Source organism: Crocodylus porosus, unplaced genomic scaffold, assembly GCF_001723895.1.
Source record: "Crocodylus porosus isolate Cpor-Errol unplaced genomic scaffold, CroPor_comp1, whole genome shotgun sequence".
Lineage (NCBI taxonomy): Eukaryota > Metazoa > Chordata > Crocodylia > Crocodylidae > Crocodylus > Crocodylus porosus.
The window spans coordinates 62939915-62960333 of record NW_017728947.1 but is presented as its reverse complement, the minus strand read 5'-3'; the positions used below and the strand labels follow the sequence as shown (position 1 = coordinate 62960333).

Genomic DNA, 20419 nt, shown 5'->3' with positions numbered 1-20419 from the left:
CAGCAGGGACTTGGGAAAATTCTGTTCACCAGGGCCCCCCTTGGATTCACCAGAAACAATGGCCACAAGCTGAGGGAGGATAGGTTTAGGTTAGATATTAGACAGAACTACTTCACTGTAAGGGTGGCCAGAGCCTGGAATAGGCTTCCCAGAGACGTGGTGCTCTCACCTTCCCTGGAGATCTTCAAGAGGAGACTGGATAGGCACCTGGCTGGGGTCTTACGACCCTTCACACCCCCAGTGCTCATTCCTGCCCATGGCAGGGGGTCAGATTCGATGATCTGTTTAGGTCCCTTCCGACTCATTGATTCTATGATTCTATAAATGCATGCTTTCCAAACGTTACAAGTGTCTTACCTGCCGGTAGTGGCGTGTACTCTGTATCATGTGCATATACATATTGTACACAAAGTTAGCCATCTGAGGCATGTTCTTTATTACATGGATTTGGTGAGGAGGCCTTTCTCCATTCTAGAGGAAAAAAATGCAACAGTTAACATTCAGAATGTAAGTAACACAAGAGATCTTCAAAAAGTATTTTCCAATATAAGGGAATATGTGAAAAAGCCTAAAAGTTAAGTTAAGTATTTCAAAACACAATAGTGGACAGGGAAGGGGACTGAAAGCTATATCAACAAAATGACTTCAGTGTCCAAAGCTGGACTTTGGCTGGACAATTTCAGCAGGAAGACATGAGACACCACAATGCATTATAGCCGATAACAGTGGTTATATTCAATGGTGCAAGGTGGGAAATACAATTTTCAGCCCTGTTAAGTTGAGGAGAAATATGAAACATGCTTCTCATGTGCAGCTCCACCACTGCTCAAACTCTTCAGGACTACTTGCTCAAGTAGTAGGTCAGCATAGGCTAGTTGGCTTTCCCTGGCCACAGTGAAGAGCTATCACTGAGGCAGCTTCCTATTTAGTATGCTACCTATTAGGAATTCCATTCTGAGGTCACGAACACTACTCATCCATTGTATATAGACTTATTTTAAGGCTCCTAAAAGCTAGATTTTGCAAAATTCAATGTCTCAGTGCTTAAAGTCTCTTTTGGATGTAGTCCTAAGTTCATCTGTAGAGCAGCACTATTTAAGATATATAATGGAAGGTTATGTTTATACCTCAAGAAGAAAATATCACAAGTAAATAGGCAAAAAGGCACATTAAAACGTTTGCTTTATTAAACACTGTGAAGTGGTCATACTGCTATAAATATGAACAGTCCCCTTGCTAAACAGCATCAACTGCTTCAACTAAACTATGGTAGTATTATTCATTTAATGATTTGGAAGAATCACCTGCATGTGGTCTTGATGAAAAGACACCAAAGAAACTGTCATTTTTAAAAAGCACTATTATTATAATCTGGAGGAAAATTAGAATTCTGATGTTATGTATGAACTAATTCTTTACCTGTAATTCCAAGAAAACATTTCCATTAAATGTGTATCAATGCAATACATATTGATACAATCGCACAAAGAACTGAACGTGTGAGAAACATTTAAGATTAAAATACATCAGACTATCAGTTACACTGTCTAATATTAAAGTTATATTTCTTTTATGAAGGGCCATTTATTTTAGAAAATGTATAGATATTTTTTCCTGTTTATAGCAGGAAAAATGTGCACTATACTATGCTTGCCAAGTTTAATGTCAAAGAGATATTAGACTCAGTGTAACAGAACTTAAGGATAAGGCTGGCACAACTGAACTCAGCTTTGCCAATACCTATAAGTCAGCAAAGAGATTCAGTTGATGTTGATGGGGTAACATGGTAAATGCTGATGCCTTAGGAGGCTGGCAGTTGTTCACCTACTAGCACGATCAGATTCATTCCCCAATCCCAACAATCATGCCTCCTGCCATGCTATACGTGCATGGCAGAAGGTGCAACTGTTGAGATCAAAGAGCAGGTACAAACTGCATCATTGCTAGTAGGGAGTCCAGAGCATAGATTTATAGGTGATAGATGGGGGATCTGAGGGAAGGAGTTGCTTGATGCCCCCCTGCTTGGCTGCTGCAAACCCACTTGGCCACCACCTGGGCTGCACATGCATTTTTAGATATCCCAGCACACAGGGACCCTGGGATTAGGGAGCCTCTTCCTGATCTCAGAATCCCAGCATCCTGGGACCTTTAAAAACCATGTGTGAAGCTGGGCTGCACACATGCTTTAACCCACATCCCAGCACATGAGGACTCCAGGGCTCCTGATCCTGGGGTCCCCATGTACCCACACCTGCAGGGCAAGGTGATCAACCTGCAGGTTCACAGGGTGTCCACAGGACTCCCCACAATCTGAAATTTTGAAGTGCCTTGCCCAGAGGGGTTGCAAGGGAAAGCAGGGAAGAGAGCAGGGTGCTAGGGTTTGCCCCTTGGCTCCCCCTGCTAGGGAACCTTGCAACCTTCTCCCCTCACATCGGGACTGGGGTTGTTCCAGTCCTGATGCTAACCTCCATGCCCATGCTGATGCTGTCATTGGCTGCTTGTTAGTATTGGCATGGGGGGATGGCATGTTCAATTTATGGTACCATAAAAATGAGCCACAAAGATGTTCCATATAGTTTACAGAATTTCTTTGTAGCCAGTTTGCCACTTTACAGTGCCATAAAATCAGCTGCATGTGTAGCACTATTACTATTTAGGACACCTTAATTGTACACATTAATTGTACTACAAATGTAACATGTGCCAGGACAGTAGATACAATTATCCAAGCAACATTTAACTGTAATAGTAAGAAAGCGTTGCAGTTTTATTGCTTACCATGCACTAATGAGTAAACTGGACAGTATAATAAAGTTTAGGATAGATATTCCTACCTGTCTGGCTGTTGGGTAATATTCTGTAGGAACTATATGTAGATGAAGTGGTCGAGCTGTGAGTTGGCTGAAAGCTGGTGTTAGCTCAAAGCAGTTATGGAACAGAGATACTCTTGCAAAGATATAAAGCCCAAGCCTGGCTCTTGACATGGCAACAACTAGACGTCGGACATCCCTTTAAGAAACAATGATATAAAATAGTCGTGGTCTTCTCACTATCTATGGTGCTTTACTTGACCCAAAAACATATCCATAAAACATTTATTGTGCAACAACACACAATTAAACAACATATATGGCATGAGGAAATCTGTAGATGAAAGGAACTTTTCCCCGGAAGTTTCTTCCAACTACTCAATTCTAACTCAAGCTTTGTTATATTTTTTTCCAATACTTTTGAAGTAACACTCCACATTGGAAACTCACATACTGTAGATAGTATTTCTATATCCCTGAGTTTGATGGACAAAGCTTTATCAATAGATTAACATTTGAAAACTGAAGACAAACAGCTCCCTTATCCTCAAAAGATGGAGGGCAGAAATTCTAAATTTTAACATATCAAGAAGTTAACTACACATAGGCCAAACTCCTGCTCCCAAAATTCACTTGCACGAACATTTTCTCACAAGACTATTTCAAACCTTTGTCTGAACTTGTATTACATTCCTAGCTATTTTAATAGGGTAAAAATAAGTTCACCCCAACTAGGGCAATACAAGCTAATTATAGTGTTTAGATAAGACCCAAATTTGAAGGGCAAAGTGGTTGTGAAGTGGGTACCTGATGGCCATACACGGAATCAGCTTTGAGATTCTTTCAGTGGGTGACACTAAATATTATTAAAATGTATATGTAATTGTAATGTTTACAGTTGTACACTCTCTTCCTTTAAAAACAATCAAAGTAAAATACGTTTTAATGTATTTGCAAGAATATCTTTCTACATACCTCAGATGGCCAACAGCTTTTGTTCGTACCAGCGAAAGAAGGATATAATCATTTTGTTGACCTTGAAATCTGTCTACAGTTGTCACCTAAAAGGTATAAAGTAGTAAATTTAATTTACCTTGTGAACCTTCCAAAAAAAACTTCTAAATAAAATATTTTAAGAATAATTTACAATTTAGTAACTGAAAACGTGCTGAGAGAAGCCAATTTATATAAAAGTTTACGCTAAAGCTTGAGTAACTGGTAGAGAAGATAGAAGTATGTTGTCTGTTATATGGTCTACTTCTAACCAGTGCCTAAAAATCACCAACCCTTTTGGCCTTGGTCTATGACAGGTAAACAACGCCTCACTTCAATGAATACAGTGGTTTTAAAACAGACCATAAAATTCCTCAGTACTTTCTTATGATTTTGTTCTAATGGCTGGCTGACAGGTGCCTTTGATCCAGAGATGAACTGAAAGATTAGCACTTTTCATGGATGTCATTTTAATATGATGGAAACCTCATTCTAAGGGCAGGACAAAAGAAATCAGGATAATGAGGTTCAACTATCCTTGTGCTTACCGTGTCAGCAAAAGTCACCCTCTTTAATATTTCAGGTTAAATCTGTTCATTCACATTTCATACTCTGCCTTTTAGATTGCATTAACCATTCTCCTTGTGGTTCTGAAACCTTGTCTCTTAGTTACTTCTCCCAGGTAAAGTGTCCTGTAGCATATCAAATCTAACTGCGCACAAATAATTGTTAAACAATGACTCTCCAACATCCACATCTAGCTTATTCCTTAAGATTAAGCTAAGGGTCACCACATCCCTTCTAGGCAGAGAACAGAACAATCTTTTGTTTATGGTATCAAAAATCATCTCTGATCTGAATCTGCAACCTCCACTCAACCAGTTAATAATATAACCAGGAAATTCAAAGCCCATCAGTTCAATTCAAATATAATAAAAGCCTTAGTCTGTCTGTCTGTAATGCTTTATTCATACTCTGATTGGTCACCTCGGCAGCCAATCACAATGCTGACTGAAACAATCAAATAAGAGTGCTCCAAGAGTGTTCTGGACAGGAGGTGGCAGTGGCAGGACAGTGGAGCATCACCATGATGGCAGGGATGGAGCTGGGGGGTGGGGTGGGGGGCAAGGCCAACAGCAACACCCGCTCCCGCCCTGCTCCCTGGAGGCAGCAGCAGCAGCAGCAGCATGGGGCGCTGGCCAAGGGGGACGGAGGGGCAAGCTTCCCCCTCCCCCCTGCTCCTGGGAGGCAGGAGCGCAGGGTGGTGGGTGACCGTGCTCTGTCCTTGCCTGTTTCCCCCTCACCTCATTCCTGATGGGCAATTGTCTAGAATATGAAGAAAACTCATGGCTGTTACTCAGCATCCTACAATATATTGCTACAATTATTTTATATGGTTCTTAGCCAGAATTTGTAACCAGATATTACACCCAATGGTCATCTCCACTCTCGAATTATCTTTCACTTGTAAGTATTGTTGGTATGTATCCACATCACTTAGTTCATCTTTCCCATTAACCTTGGAACTGAGATATACTTCATCTACTTAAGGATCTAATACGAGCACACACGAAAAATAAAAAAAAGCAGAAGTATGAATGTTTTGTGAATAGTGTTCTGTCTGCAGAATCCAAGTGGATATGTCATCTACTGTCATTAAATAGAAAAGTTTTTGTGCAGATATTGGTGAATTATTGCAACGATATTGTTTTTGTAATTTGATATATTTCTAAAACAGCAGAGAATGATTTTGAAAATTACCTTGTTTGGCCGGCCAATCATTGGGTTATTCCCACAACGCTGATTAATGACATCACGGATCAGATGCTTTTGTCCATTGTAAGTTGTCAGGATACTTATCTTGTCTGCAGGGTAACCAAGCAGGCACATGTACATAAAGAGTGCCACAACATACTCTGCCTCACCAAGATTCTGCAGTTAAGAAAAGGGGCATGTTAATGTGTTTCTGCCTTTGCAGTGAGTCACCCCACAGTCCATCAGTACATATACCACGAGTAAGTGAACAAACCTCACATTAAAAAAAAGAGAACATCCAGAAATTACACGAAGAAAGTAAAGTTCATAATAAGAATGTCTGTTTTAACACTGCAGCTTTCAAAAGCTACTGTGAATAGACAGAGACAAGATGATAATGACTATCAGTTACATGTTCGCTCTTTATCTGCATTCAAGTACACATTCAAAAAGGTGTAAATTTTATCCATCTTTGGGGATGCAAGCAAAAATCAAGGAAAATAATGGATCGGGAGAGAGATGCACCAAAACATTAGTATTATATATAAAATAATATAATTGTAAGTGTGTGCACACGTGTATTATATATATAATTTTTGGTACTGACCAATCATAAGGAGCATTTATTAAAACTGAATTTCTCTGTGAATATAGAATTATATTGTAATGCTCCAAACATTCAAATTATTTATCTTCAGTCACAAACATTTAATATTTTTTACTTTTTTCCATGCTTAAGATGACAATGTGAAGCATCTATTACTGCACTGAATCTCTTACCTGATAGAAATAAGGATTGGGTTCAGACTCTCCCACTCCATTGAAATCTTCTACATTTATCAGCTGGAAATCGTACAGAAATCCTGCATTTGCTGTTCTGAACTCTGGAAGGAGTTGCACATGAGGCAGATTACCCAGATTCTTGTAGCGCCAGTTGTAGAGGTTACACAAACTTCCCAGAAAAACAAAATCACAGTTAAAGAGATGCCTGAACATATTCCTGACAAGTCAGATGAAAGAATATTTCTTATAAGTGACATATAAAGCATATAAAGGCATGACTTTTTATCCATAATTTTGCTAATACTCTTCAACACAGTTCAAGGTCTTTGCTAAATTTTTCACAGTAGGAAAACAGGAGGAATTTGGCAAGACATTTGGAGGTTATGAATATCATCACATGTGGCTGTAATTTGAGTTCCAATTCTCTCTTCTCTCAAGAAGAGTACAAAATTATGGACATACCTTGCCAACATCCTCTAGCAGAGGCCAAATACCCAATGTTCCCAACAATTTTGGTAAACACTGAAGTCCCAATTTCAAGAGCTATTTAGGATCAGTTCCAAAAATGGATATATGTAGCTAAAGAGGATCTTAGGTAGAATTTAAGGGCCTATGCCCAAAAATACAGTCCAAACTGCCACCCACCTGCTCAAGACAACAAAGAGTCCATAGGCACCTAACTTTTCACCAGTATAGTTACTTGGGTTTCTCAAGTTCTACTATTCTGCAGGCCAAGAAGTGGAGCATTTCATCACCTCTCTGAGCCAAGATGGGATTCTCAAACTGGGCACCCCTGCACTTAAGTCCTCTGAGGGAACGGATCAAGATGATGTGGTGAAGAGTGCCAAAAACTCACTGGGAACACCGAGTTCCACAAAAACACAGAAACCATGAACACCATTCAAAATCACTGCTTCCAGTGGGGAAACAAGAGATGGTGCCTGCCTTTTATGGACAAAAGTGGCTAAACCACTTGCACAGGAAGCAGAGGGACCAGAGTTCAGTGCTCAACTCATTCTGTTAGCAATTAAATTTCCCAATGTGCCCTACTCATTAAGGTAGAGACTGGGCTGTCTCTATCCTGCACTCAACATTCATGCTGTTGAAGCTGGGGCAATATGCAGCCAAGAAAGCAAAAGTCAGAGAGTCAAAGAGGGCTAAACGAGAGGGCGTATAACTACAGACCAATTACAAGTGTATTTCCTTTAGAGGGGAGAAGAAGAGAAAAGTCTGGGGTTTCCCAGAACTTCCTATACATTTTACATTAAACAAGCTATTGAACAAACGGTATAAATAGCATTGAGAACAGTGGCCAGAATGCAGGACTGTCGCCAACCAGGGCTCCATGAAAACACTATATATTTAATAGATTAAAACTTAAGATAAATATGAAACGTTGTTAGCTAGATATACAAGGGCTGTGCTGATGGCCAGAAATTGAAGACTGGAAAGACTGGGGAAAAGAAGCAAAAATCAAATAGGGAAATCTTGAACTCTCCCTGGAAGATGGACTGGGATGACTACAAGCAATAAGGAAAAGTTACAAGGAAGCAAGACAGAAGTGGAACAGAAAAAGAATATTGTTCCTTCTTTAAAGTGAATCCATTCCAGGTGCACTGCTTGGGGCCAATTCCTGCCAAAGGGTGTGCTTGCAAATGAGGAAGGGTAAGCAACTTTAAAAAAGGAGCATAGATAAGATACCCTAAGGGTAGTTTTACAGATTTACTTTGGGGTGGCTGATGCCCTTTCTGCTCAGCATGTTGCCAGGGATGCACTGAACAGGCTCTTTTCTCCTTTGGCATATTGCAAATTGAATACTCTGCTACAGAATTTGGTCCACCTGACTAAGCAGTATTTAGCTGCTTCAGACCCAGGCATTAAAACGTATGAAAAACAAACATGTCTTAAAATTGATAGGCTCCACTAACGCCTATTTTAACTACTAAAATGTGTGTTTCCTTGTAGGCACTGAAGCTCCGAGTAGAAGTCTTACAGGCAACGCACTGGACTGACACTCAAGTGACCTGGGTTATTTTTCCATCTGTACCTGTTGGAAGAACTGAGATGAGTCACTTTTATCACCACATGCCATTCCAGTTTCCTATCTATAAATGGGGATAATGATTCTGATCAACAGTTGAATAGAATAAGGTATTTTTAATAATACGGCAGAATAATTTCCTGTCAGGCATAGAAAAATGAATTGTAGGTCATGAGAGATTAAGGGATGAAGAATGGTCCTTGTGTCGTCTAGCAGAGAATTTAGAGAAATCTCCCTGTCTAAGCACATTTATGAATTAATCAAACACAAACAAAAGTTAGATGTCATTTGTCTGAATGTACAGAACTGCCATATTGGGTCAGACCACAGGTCCATTTAGCCCAGCATTCTGCATCTTTCAGTAGCTACAGTGTTCCTTAACCTCGTTATTTTTCCCTTAACACTTTTGCATAGACCAACCCCGAGGAAGGCCAGGACAAAGCTATCAGAATCTATTACCTTGGAAAAGGAGTCAGAGAAGTTCCTTAGATGACTAAGTAAAACTGAAGAGTTTAGATGCCAAGGTTCACAGAGCAAGTCAAAAGGATCCTGTGCCAGCAACCACGAAAGTCATCTGGTCCTCAAAGAGCCCATAGGTATCTACAGGAGGGACTCTGAGCATGCTCAGAAATAATTAATTGAGAGAGAAGACCTAGGTGCACCACAGTGCCTAACCTCTGCTACCACTTCAACTGATGTTGGGAGGTACCTAAATTTGTGCAAGTCCCTAGAGGGAACCCCTATGGTAAGCAGTAAAAGAATTGTGCCTTAATTCATATAAAAATGCTAGAATTCTTTTTCCTCTCATCTCTCTCAAATTCTCTGAGGAGATGCTTAGGAGCAGATGGCAACATTTAACTTCATTTATTATTTAGTTGTATTATATACTCAAACATTATAACTGTCATTTTAAAATCACCCTGACAATATTTGTTGGCCATATGTTCAGAAGATAAATAATCTGTAAATGTTTCAATTTCTCAACATGTTTCTGAAATGTAAAAATTAAATTTCTATTTTATATTGTCCATTCTTATTTTTTTTGGAAAAAAATCGTAATTTAAAAAGCTTGTACCATTTATAAATAGCAGTATTTTATAATGTGAAAATGGAATCGATAACTCACTTCACAAGAGGAGTCAAAAGGACATTTTACTTGTCCTATTTTTCCCTTACAAAATACACTGAAAAACAATCAACAAAAGTGTATGAACTTTACACAATGGCATCTATAAGCAAAACAGAACACTTGAATATGGGAGCTAACCCAAAAATGTATGCACTCCAGCTGTAGAGTCATTGTGAAAATCTTTAGAGAAAGATACAGGAAAACAGATCCTCAGCTGGTGTAAAGTGTAAATTTACACCAGTTCATGATCTGACCCAAAATGCTTACTACCCTCAGGGTTTGCTGTGCAGTAAGAGATACCTAGGGATTATCACAGAAAGTCAGGGTTGGAAGGGACCTCAGGAGGTCATCTAGTCCAAACCCCAGTTGAGACAGAAGAGGGGAAAATCAGGGCTGGATGTTTAAATTTGTGTGCATCTTGTGCACACACACACGTATCCATGTCCGTGTGCGTAAAAATACAAAAAATATAAATAAATGAACCAAGTACATTTCTAGTGTAACATAACTGATTCCAGCAGATTTACACTATGTATTAAATTCAGTTATGTCTAGATGATCAGAGTACTTTCCACTCCTTTCATCCTATGTGTTAGTTGCTTGCTTTTGCTTTATTAGTTCAGCTTCTGTTACTTTGGAGAGAAAGATATATAAAGCAGGATCTTTCCCTGTTTGATTTCTTCTGACCAAGTGCTTCACACATGGAAACCTAGATTCATTCTTTGATGAACACAGTGCACTTGGACAGTTGTGGCTGCAGAAGCAGATCCAAAGCTACTCATGTTCTATTCAATTAAAACCTAGAACCAGCACTTCTAATTGGACCTAAACAGAACAGCAACAAACTGCAGAGTATAGAGCGCCATTGTGATATTATTGTCTGTTGCTAGCTGCACTCAAACTGAATTATGAGTTTATAGCTGACCTTAACACAATCAGCCATAGAATTACAGTAGTCCAGAGTTGAAATAACATAGATCATAGCAGCTATTGGAAGTAAGAGTATCCATTGCATGATAACAACACTTCTAAACAACCCTGAATGCTGCTTATACATATGTAAATGTAATTTCCTGATATCTAAAGTATGAATTAGAATTTAACAAAGGAAATAAATGTATACCCATCCTGCAAGAGTATACCTCTAGTAGCTGTTATGTTATCCTTAAAGCAAGCATAAATAATCTGTGTTATTTCCAGAAAGAAAAGCTGTTGCATTACATAAAATCTTTTTATAAAGAGATTTAAAAAAAAATTTCATGCGAAACATTTTTAAACAAACACCAAATTTCTCCAAAGCATTAGCACCCTGAACACTGGAACCAACACCATGTTATGGCACAAGAAACTCAAAAGTGAAATTGAACAGAAAATGATAAAGGTTAAATTATCTGCCTTCACTGTCTGAATTAAAAGGCATGCAAGAAGAAAGCAGACAGATGCACTAGATTTTTTTGCAAACTCACAAGTGTAATCATATAAGGTGTCATTTTGAAGATCAAGGTTTCCAAAGCTTAGTTTTTAATCCGATATCTTTTCCATGAGATGCCTACTCCCTTTTCTACATCTTACCTTGCTCTTGCTCTCCCTTGAGCATCCAAGTCAACAGTTGGGACTCCCACCCGAACAAATCTTGTAAAAAGAGACTGTTCCATATTGGAGTATTTTTGAAAAGCCATGTTCTTAATGACAGGTGGCAACTGGTGATGGTCACCAATCATAATCCAACGCTTCAACCGGCTGAATCCATCTTGGGGATTCTAACAAACAATTGAAGATTACAGAATTAAACTTGATACAATTTGATCCAGGGCTTCTAAATTATAGTAAAGTAAGGTTCAACTTGATTATTTTAAGCCCTAACTTTATGTTTACATTTACACGTAATTGCATGGATTTGCAATCTGTATATAGGGTGTTAGCCTGGAGACAGCTCCTGCCTTTCTTAGGTCTTCACTCCCCCAAAATGAGAGTTTAATATTTTACATTTAATTATTTACTTTTAAAGTTACCTGAGTATGATCCTAATTATTTACTGGAGATTTGACGGTAATGAGAGAATTGGGTCATAGAGAACCAGGGCTAGGCTTATTATCCCTTCTCCTTGGAGGTCATTAGAAGATTCAAGAAGCACTACCCAAGCCCCAGAGGAAAAAGCTACCTAGAGTGCAATCATTTCAAGGAAAACCACCCTTCACAAGTGAGCAAGAAAGAACACACAGGTAGAGGAAAACAAAAATATATGGAAGGTGAGGAAGAGATGCAACTGAAAACGTCTGTCGTTGCAGAAAACATTTATGTTCTTTTCATATTAACAGATGTACCACTGCAGAATATTTTTTTAACAAGGACAATTTAAGCGTTGTGTACTATGCCACGACCAAATGCTCCCATTCCTGCAAGTTACCCCAACCTGTATATTGTACACACCTATGTGCTGACCATGACTGTTCTCAGCTCCACACCATATCCCAGCACTGTGTTCCTATGAAATATAATGCATGCTCATTCCCAGATTCTTACACAATGGTCTCAACACCGATGAGACTTATTTTAGAAAAAGGACAGAAACAGGGGGCATGGTAGTTGGATAATCTGGGGAGCAAAGCTGAAGCCTCCCAAGATCCATGACTGCAACAGTCTGACCCACTTCTTTCCCCCTAGTCCTCTTCTGTACTTCTCTATCTTTTCTTTTCGATCCCTAGAAGAGAGGTTGGCAACCTTTTCAGGTTGTGGGCTGGAATGACATAGCTCAGCTCAGAAGAGAACAGGCTGATGAGTGGTAGGACTCAGGCACCATCACTACTCCCCATGAAGGCACAGACAGCTCCTGTAACCACTGTTTCTGCTCATGGTGACACAGGAAGAGCAACTGCCACCAAAACGTGTCACTGATTCCTGTTACCAACAGCAATGGGGAGCACTGAATTTGGCAACGGCAGTAAGCAATGGCTGTAGCAGCAAGACAAGAGCGCATCCCTTGGCACAAAGCAGGGAGGGCTGGGGTAGCAGAAGACAGCTTGGATGCTGTGGAGCAGATCAGCAGCATGAAGTAGAGAAAGCGCCCCTCTACCACACATGCTGGGCAAGGCATAAGTTGCCCACACCTGACATAAATGACATGTAATTGGCACTACAGAGGCCTTTTATATTCTTAAAAACTACAGGTGAACAGATATATTGGCTAGCTATCAGATCAGCACTGATAATAGGAGAAATGACATTATCAGCTGTTGGCTTTTTTTTGGATGTTGTAGCTGATAATTACAGCCACGTGCCCAGAGCACCCAGACGAGCACGGTCTGGTCCTTGTGCCCTGTTGCTGGCCTGAGCCCACAGCGGACTACAGGTCCCAGAGAGCAGTGGGAGGAGAAAGGGGCACCAGGAAGTTATGACAGGGCACGGTGCTAAGCAACAAATGGATCGTTATTGGCTACTGTTGCCACTGCCATGGGAATGCCACATGTGCAGCAGGGGCCTGAGCACTGAGCCTGCGCACAGGAAGGTAAAGCACCGCCACGCAGGGGACATTCCACTCCACCAGGCACCGGGGCTGCAAAAGCAGCTCATCCCTGGTGGCCACAGGAGCTCAGCTGTATGGAGCCTGCCAGTGCTGAGGGGGTGGTGTGCTCTGGGGCTACAAGCATGCCCAGCGCCACTGTCCACACGAAGATCTGCCTTGCCAACCTGGGACAGCAGCACGTGCAGTGGAGGGAGACAGGCTGTGGGTAGGAGCTGTGGGTGAGGGGGTGATATGTGTGGGAATAAGGCGGTCACTGCCTTCCTCATCCAGGGCCAGAACAGGCAGGGAGCGCATGCGTGCACATCAAATGCAAAACAAACAGAAAAAGGTTTTAGGTCAGTAGTTTAAAATGCCTTGCACTATCACTAAATATCAGTTATTGGATTGGCACCAGCCAATACAGCTGGTTAACCATCGGCTATCGGTATTAGCCCAAAAAAATTTTTATCAGTGCACCCCTGTTGAAAACCCCCTACTGTTCTCTAACCCTGCCAGTGTGCAAAACTAATATAAATTACACCTGTGTGACTGTCATCCTTTTAGGCCCAGACACTTAAACTTAACCAAGACAAAACTGAGCTTCATTACAATAGTCTCACAGGTTGCAAGAGTGAGAAAGGATGAGGGAGAAAGCATAGGAAGCATCTACATTTACAGGCAGTTCTTGACTTACGACTGTTTGAGTTACGACAAACAGCACTTATGACTTTAAACCTATGACACCATTTCAAGGTTCCGATTTTACGACGCTGGACACAGCTGCCTGGACACAGCTCCTCTCTCCCCTCCCAACTACCCCCTGGACAGCCCCTGTCCCAGCCCCAGCTCCAATCCCTCCCTCGCTATGGGAGCATTGATCTCTGCCCCATGCCACATCACAACAGACTTACCAGCTGGAGGCAGCTGTGTCGAGCTCAGTAAAGGAATCAACCCCCCACTTATAACATTGTTCCTATGGGAAAATTGGTTCCAAGTTATGTTTCGACTTAAGACGCAGTCGGAACCAATTGCATTGTAAGTCTGAGGACTGCCTATGTCTGCAGAATACCACAATTGCCATCTTAGTTTTCCTTTGTTCACACGAAAACTTATGAAGTACATGAAAGATGTATTCAGATTTACAAAGTTCAGACAAGTACCAGAAATTAATTGTTGCAAAACTATGTTGAACTATTTCTATGTTCTAATAAGTATACATCAGGGTTAAGTCATGATTTAGTCTATTAATGGAGTTTGAATAATAAAATATAATAGAGCATAACAGATTTTAATACTAAAAATCTATTACTGTATTTACTTGAATAGATGATCCTGATAATAAGACAATCCCCCAATAATTAGATTCCTTATATGAAAAATGTGTAAATTAGTTATACTTGTGCACATTTAAAATCTAATTATGGGAGGTTTGCCTTTGATCATGTCCCCTTCCCACTGCTACAATAGGGAAAATAAATGGGAGGGGAGGAGAAGGGGGAAATCAGGTGGACCTCTTGCCCTCTGTTCCCACAAGTTCTTCCCTCTACAGCCTCTTCTGTCCCCCTTACTGCCATACCCTGCTCTCAGGGCACGTGGAAGTTGGGGGGAAATTTGAAAACACTGATGGATGAATCGATACATTTGACCTTTTTTTGAAACTGATGCAAACTGATGCACAGGTAGTCCACAAACATACATACAAAAGTGCTGCTTAAAAGTAATTATGAAGAGTACAAACTACGCATAATATTAATCCAGAGGTAAAAAGCTCATGATTTACTGTACAGTTAATTGGGCTGGGCTCCAGCAGAGTCAACAGTGCTTCAAGCCATGGTGAACCCATAGATCAGCACTGCTCAGTATATGTGTGTACTCCATATATTCCCTTCCCTCCTACAAAGGATCCATGTGGTAATTAGCTCCCCACTCATGACTGGAACTGGATGTTCTTCCCACGAGTCTTGGGATCCTCCAAAAATGTATATGCAGATGAGGCACAGGGCAACCTGGTTTGGTTCCACCTCTTAGAGGGGGTTGCCACCATCATATGCCACAGGCTGTGGGGAGTGGGATGAAGATGGAAGGATACTTGGTGAACTGCTTGGGGCCCCGTTTGGTGATGTTTGCCACACATTTAAGGTTAGTGAAGAAAGGGGAAAGGAAAAAAGGCACAGCTCAGTTGTGGGAGTGAACTGGATGTTAAAATGTACTCAGTATAGTAGCTTACCATGACTTGGAATAGAGTTGGCACTCATGGGGACTGAGCACAATGGGCACTACCATACATCTTATTTAGACTGGCTGCACTAACTCATCCTTGTGGTAAGTTCCCATTAGTATGTTTGCCCAACATGGGTCACATGTTTTATTGTGATCGTCAGTGCTGGCTGTATTTAAATCAGCTTCATACTTGATTTCCATGACTGAGCACATGCTGCCTTTGGCAGCAGTTTAATAGAGACAATGTATTTAATGAGGTTTTCTTGTATGTGAATTTAAGATGAGGAGTTTTTTCCCCCCCCTATGCTAACTGGGGGGCAAAACCTCTTGCAGTCAAGTAAATATGGTATATTTCCTTGAATCTGATAGAAGTATTTATTATATTCACCATGAATGTCACACTGACTACAATGGAAAATGAAGACAGTCTAGACATTTACATTATGAGCCATATTGAGATTTAAATACTATATACTATTAAGAATACATGGCACTACCATTCATTACCAAACATTTACTGTTGAATTACTCTTACTAAATACTTATTTACTTAATTCAATTCTTACCTGTAAAAGGAGAGGTATAAATGTTTCTATCTCTAGAATTTGGGCAGACTCTTCCATTAAAATGTTATCATACTGAAAGAGAATAAAAAATGCTTGTCAAAACACAAAACAGCAGCAGGAATATATACATAGGTGGAACTGAGGGATAGTCATTTCAAAACTACATGTACAGACAAACTAAATTAACTCAAAGCGACTTGTAGCAAGAGTAATAACCTTTGTCTGATAGGCATCCATGGACACAAAAGTAAATCTCCATTAAAACATAAATAAATATACATGTGGTCTTCTGCCATTGAAATCTCTCATCATTAGTATTAGCCAACAGTGCTACTGAGTAACTCAGTCAACAAGACAATTATATTAATCTGTTTCTGAAGGCCACACATTTTTTTTCTTGCTTTTTAGAGGCAACCTGTGACTGGTGTCAATGACAGAGTAAGCTAAAGGCCATTTTTTTCATTAGTATTTTTCTTTTAGCCTCTATCTTATTTTCTTTCTAGGTCTAGCTAAGAATTCCTTCCACTGTTCTTGTAGACAGTGGTCCAGCAGTTGTGGGGGAGGACCAGCAGCCAGGGATCAGGTTCCAAATGGTCTAAATTTTTTCCATATATATTCAGAGCATCACCCCACTTAATCACAGAGTAGGAGAGAGATTCCAAATGACCCACTTGAGTGCCGTGTATCCCCAGGGATCTGCTGAAGAGACTTCAAAGACTTGGGACAGCGAGCCAGATATATGCATCTATTACATGAATATCCCCATTCCCACCAATTCCTACACCTGATTTGGAAATAGTTCATTAGAATTTTACTTTCACAGATTTACTGAACAGTAAAAAATGTATAACTAAAATAAAGAATGTGACAAGTAAAAACAGAATCTTAAAAAAATTCTTTAATTCCAGAACTGCCCTCTTACAGGCAAATCCTGGTCCCATTGAAGTTAATGACAGAACTGCCATAGACTTCAAAGAAGATTTTAATGTATATAATAACTAACTAAACTAGTATAGTTTAAGTGATGTAAATCCCATAGTGTGGAGTCATACTGGTATAAAGAGATTTATACCAACAACTTACTCATGGCACAGGTGTCAAACATACAGCCCACAAGCCAGCTCTGGCCCATGGAGGTGGAACATCCAGCTCGTGAGACTTTTTGCTATAGCTGCTAACAACCAAGGAGTTAACACCACTGCCACTGAAGCTCCATCATTATATCTGCCAAAGCCAGTGTCAGCCTGGCCAACACCCCAGCAGTGAACACCACCACTGAATTTAATGGATATGGAGACCAAAAGCTGCAGCATCCCTTCTCCCAGGTGCTGGCCAGGCTGTGCACTGCAGCCATCTGGGGCACAACAGGGCTGGCAGCTGTGGCGAGAAGTCCCATAGGCCAGAATCAGAGGTGGGTCATCTGGCCCAAAAGAAGTCCCGCCTTCTGGACATGGCCTACCAACTCATGTTCGTTTGACACTCCTACCTTAGCGATACTGCACCAGCAGAAGTTGTTCTAGGACAATTATTTCAGTTTCATATTATAAAACTTTTTATAGCAAACATATATATTATATACACACAAATTTTGCTGTGTGGGTGTTTGTTATGTGAAAACTGTGTGCAGATCAAACACCAAAATTCACACACTAGAATAAAATAAATTAATGTTGTAGCAAAACTGTTGATTATTTAGTTAAGCAGCACGCTAAAAGGGTCCTAACGTCTCCCAGTTCTCCTTTTACTTTTGTTTTTGTTAGCCAGTCAGCATCACTGCAAGCCTTCCAAGTCGATCTGTCAAGCAACGTAATCACCTTTTCCAACAGACTTTATGTGCATTTATAAAGCAAATAAGAAACAAGTCATGACCTTACATACACAAACACACTGATGTTTGAATATTACTTGCACATAATCACACTTACATTTTTAGAGTGCAAAATTAGGCCATTTCAATGCTCAGAATAACTCCAGAAAACATCTCTATTTGTATTTCTGTAGATAACAGTGAAATCATTTTTCATTAAGAGGACAAACCGACAATATAATGGTCTTAAAACTCCAGTGATTCAAAGCAAGTTAGTAAGCCCTATATACAAAACAGGAAAAGGTAAGTTGGAAATCTGTTGCTCTAAAACTGAAATCATTACCTTGAAACCTAATTCAACCAGGTCATGTCGTTTCAAAGCAGCATGTGTACAAGTCATTGCAATGATCTTTGCTTCTTTCACCAAGAGGTATTTGGATCTGTCCAGGCCACTGCGGAGAAGTTCAAATGCCCTGAATTCCTACAGAAAAAAAAAGACTTTATAAGAATGAGAATCAAAACTGATGTTGCTTACAACAGAACTATGTATTCAGAAGCCATCTGACTATGCTCCTCAGATTATTAACCAAAAATATACAGAAGAAGAATATCAGCCAATAAGAATTTCAAATTTCAGTAGTACATATAAAGACAAGTTCAAAAAGGATCATTAAAATTCACCCACATAATTTAATTTATACACTTTTTCATGTCTACAAATAAACTTATACATACAATTGTCTTAACAGTTCTGAGGACATTCATGGAAAAGATGAAGCAAGCAAGTTTTTCCCCATGATTTTTTTTTGTTTTGTTTTACAGCTTCATAGCATCAAATTTTGAAAACAGAAAATCAGGTCAAATACATGTAGTTTAATGTCACCAAATACATGCTTTTAACATTTTGGTGTATGGCACTTTTAGGTACCATATTTACTCAAATACAAAACAAGGTTTTTTACCCCCAGTTGGCATGAGGAAAAGAGCCCCTTGTCTCATAATTGCATACAAGAAAACCTCACTAAATGCACAGTCTATCATTAAACTGCTGCCAAAAGCTCAGCAATGGAAACTAACTATGAAGTTGATTAAATGCAGTCAACACTAAGCATGGCTATAAAACACATGGCCAACACCAACACTGGGTAAATATCCTGATGGGAACGTACACAAGAATTTTTGGAGCATCCCAGTACTCATGACAGGAACAACCAGTTCCAGTCATGAGTGGGAGGCTAATCAGCTCATGAAGGGGCTGCCAGGGAAAACCACTGGGTAGGGAGAAGGTGGGAAAGTGAAAGGGCTACCTGAACCCTCAGATTTATTGTCTATGCTGTAGCAGTAGAAGGGGGACAAATTCAAGATAAATTTCCAATAATTAGATTCTATACCTGGAAAACCATAAATTTATACGTTTGCAATATATAGAATCTAATTATTGGGTGGCCATCTTACAATCAGGATCATCTACTATTCAAGTAAATATGGTAATCAAAATAGCTCAGAAAATTCCAATAAATTCCAGTGATCTTTTAAATCTTACCTCAAGCTGAGTGAATATTTTCTTAATATGCCTAAAACACCCTTCAGCAATTTCCATGTCTTCATCGTAAGATTTCCCTTTAAAAATCGGTTGAGGGGCATTTGCAAAATACTGATGAAAAGGGAAAAAACTGGAGACCTCTGCAACATCTGGAAGCTTACCACCCTTAACTTTAACTTTGCTAATATACTCCTCCCAACGAGACATTACCTACAGTAAAAAAAAAAAAAAAAAAAAAGTATCATTATGACATTATGTATGTATTGTCAGGCATTGTAAAGGTTCTTTTTAAAAAACAAAACAAAACCCTTTCAATATATTGCTTTTAGCATACTTTTTGCACAAAAACAATTTATTGTTTGCTACTTTTCAAACACTCGGAGAAGAAGCATATTATTACAGAACTAGGTAAGTGTTCTACTATGTTGGATTCTACAATGAAATCAGACATAAAATATGTGAAACAGTGACTTTCCAGTTATTTTATGCATCCTCAACTACAGTCGCCCAAAAATCTCAACAGTAAAAGTACTTGCTGGGATTTTCATATATGAAGACAAAAATCTACTTAAAAAACTTTGCCAAGTAGTCATAAAAAGCAAGAATGTTCGCCTTTCAATATGTGAGTCATCGGGCAGAGTTAAATACAACAGCAACATAAACAAGTAATGTTTATAATTATAGCGTCAGTTGCTATTTGCTTTGTGAGCCACCGAACAATTTTTTTTCCTTTTCTTTTAAAGGCTCAGTTCTGAGAAATTAACCCCAATTTCCACACTGAGGTCAGAGCTTAATCTTTCCACAAATATTTCATCTCTTACTTGGTATAAGAAGAAGTGTCCAGCTGTTTCACAGGTATAAGAAACATCTCCTGGGACCCCCAGACTCTCTTGTAAACGTCCAACCTCACGTAGAAGCTCTAATCTTCGAGCCAAGACATAATTAACTCTTCCATACCTGTGGAACAAAAGTATTGGTGATAAGGATATGTATTTTTTCTTCAACCACGAAAAACATTAAGGAATTGTTCAACACCAATATGTGGATGTCATAAAATTACTCTGTAAAACAAATATTAAACTTTATTAAATGACCATTGAAAAAGAAGAATACTCCATTATCTGCCAACTACTGCCATGTAGATCAGTGGGGGACAACCTTTTTGGCAGGCACATCACAAATTAGCATCATGCCTTCTCTGTATGCCACTGTGTGCCCTGCCCAATCTGCTGTTCTGCTCCCTAAACTGTGTTCCTTGCCCCATCTGCTG

At 39.7% G+C, this 20419-nt stretch overlaps 1 protein-coding gene across 1 annotated transcript in view; it reads right to left on the bottom strand.

Moving 5' to 3' along the window:
- AQR (aquarius intron-binding spliceosomal factor) overlaps window positions 1–20419 on the bottom strand; it is a 103326-nt gene that overhangs the window by 9571 nt on the left and 73336 nt on the right. Inside the window, exons 27-34 of the mRNA XM_019551765.1 lie at window positions 17950–18087; window positions 15800–15871; window positions 11084–11271; window positions 6339–6510; window positions 5565–5735; window positions 3786–3871; window positions 2835–3009; window positions 358–471 (exon numbers count right to left, since the gene is read on the bottom strand). Of these exons, the coding sequence (XP_019407310.1) occupies window positions 358–471; window positions 2835–3009; window positions 3786–3871; window positions 5565–5735; window positions 6339–6510; window positions 11084–11271; window positions 15800–15871; window positions 17950–18087 (1116 nt within the window). The remainder of the gene's footprint in view (window positions 1–357; window positions 472–2834; window positions 3010–3785; window positions 3872–5564; window positions 5736–6338; window positions 6511–11083; window positions 11272–15799; window positions 15872–17949; window positions 18088–20419) is intronic.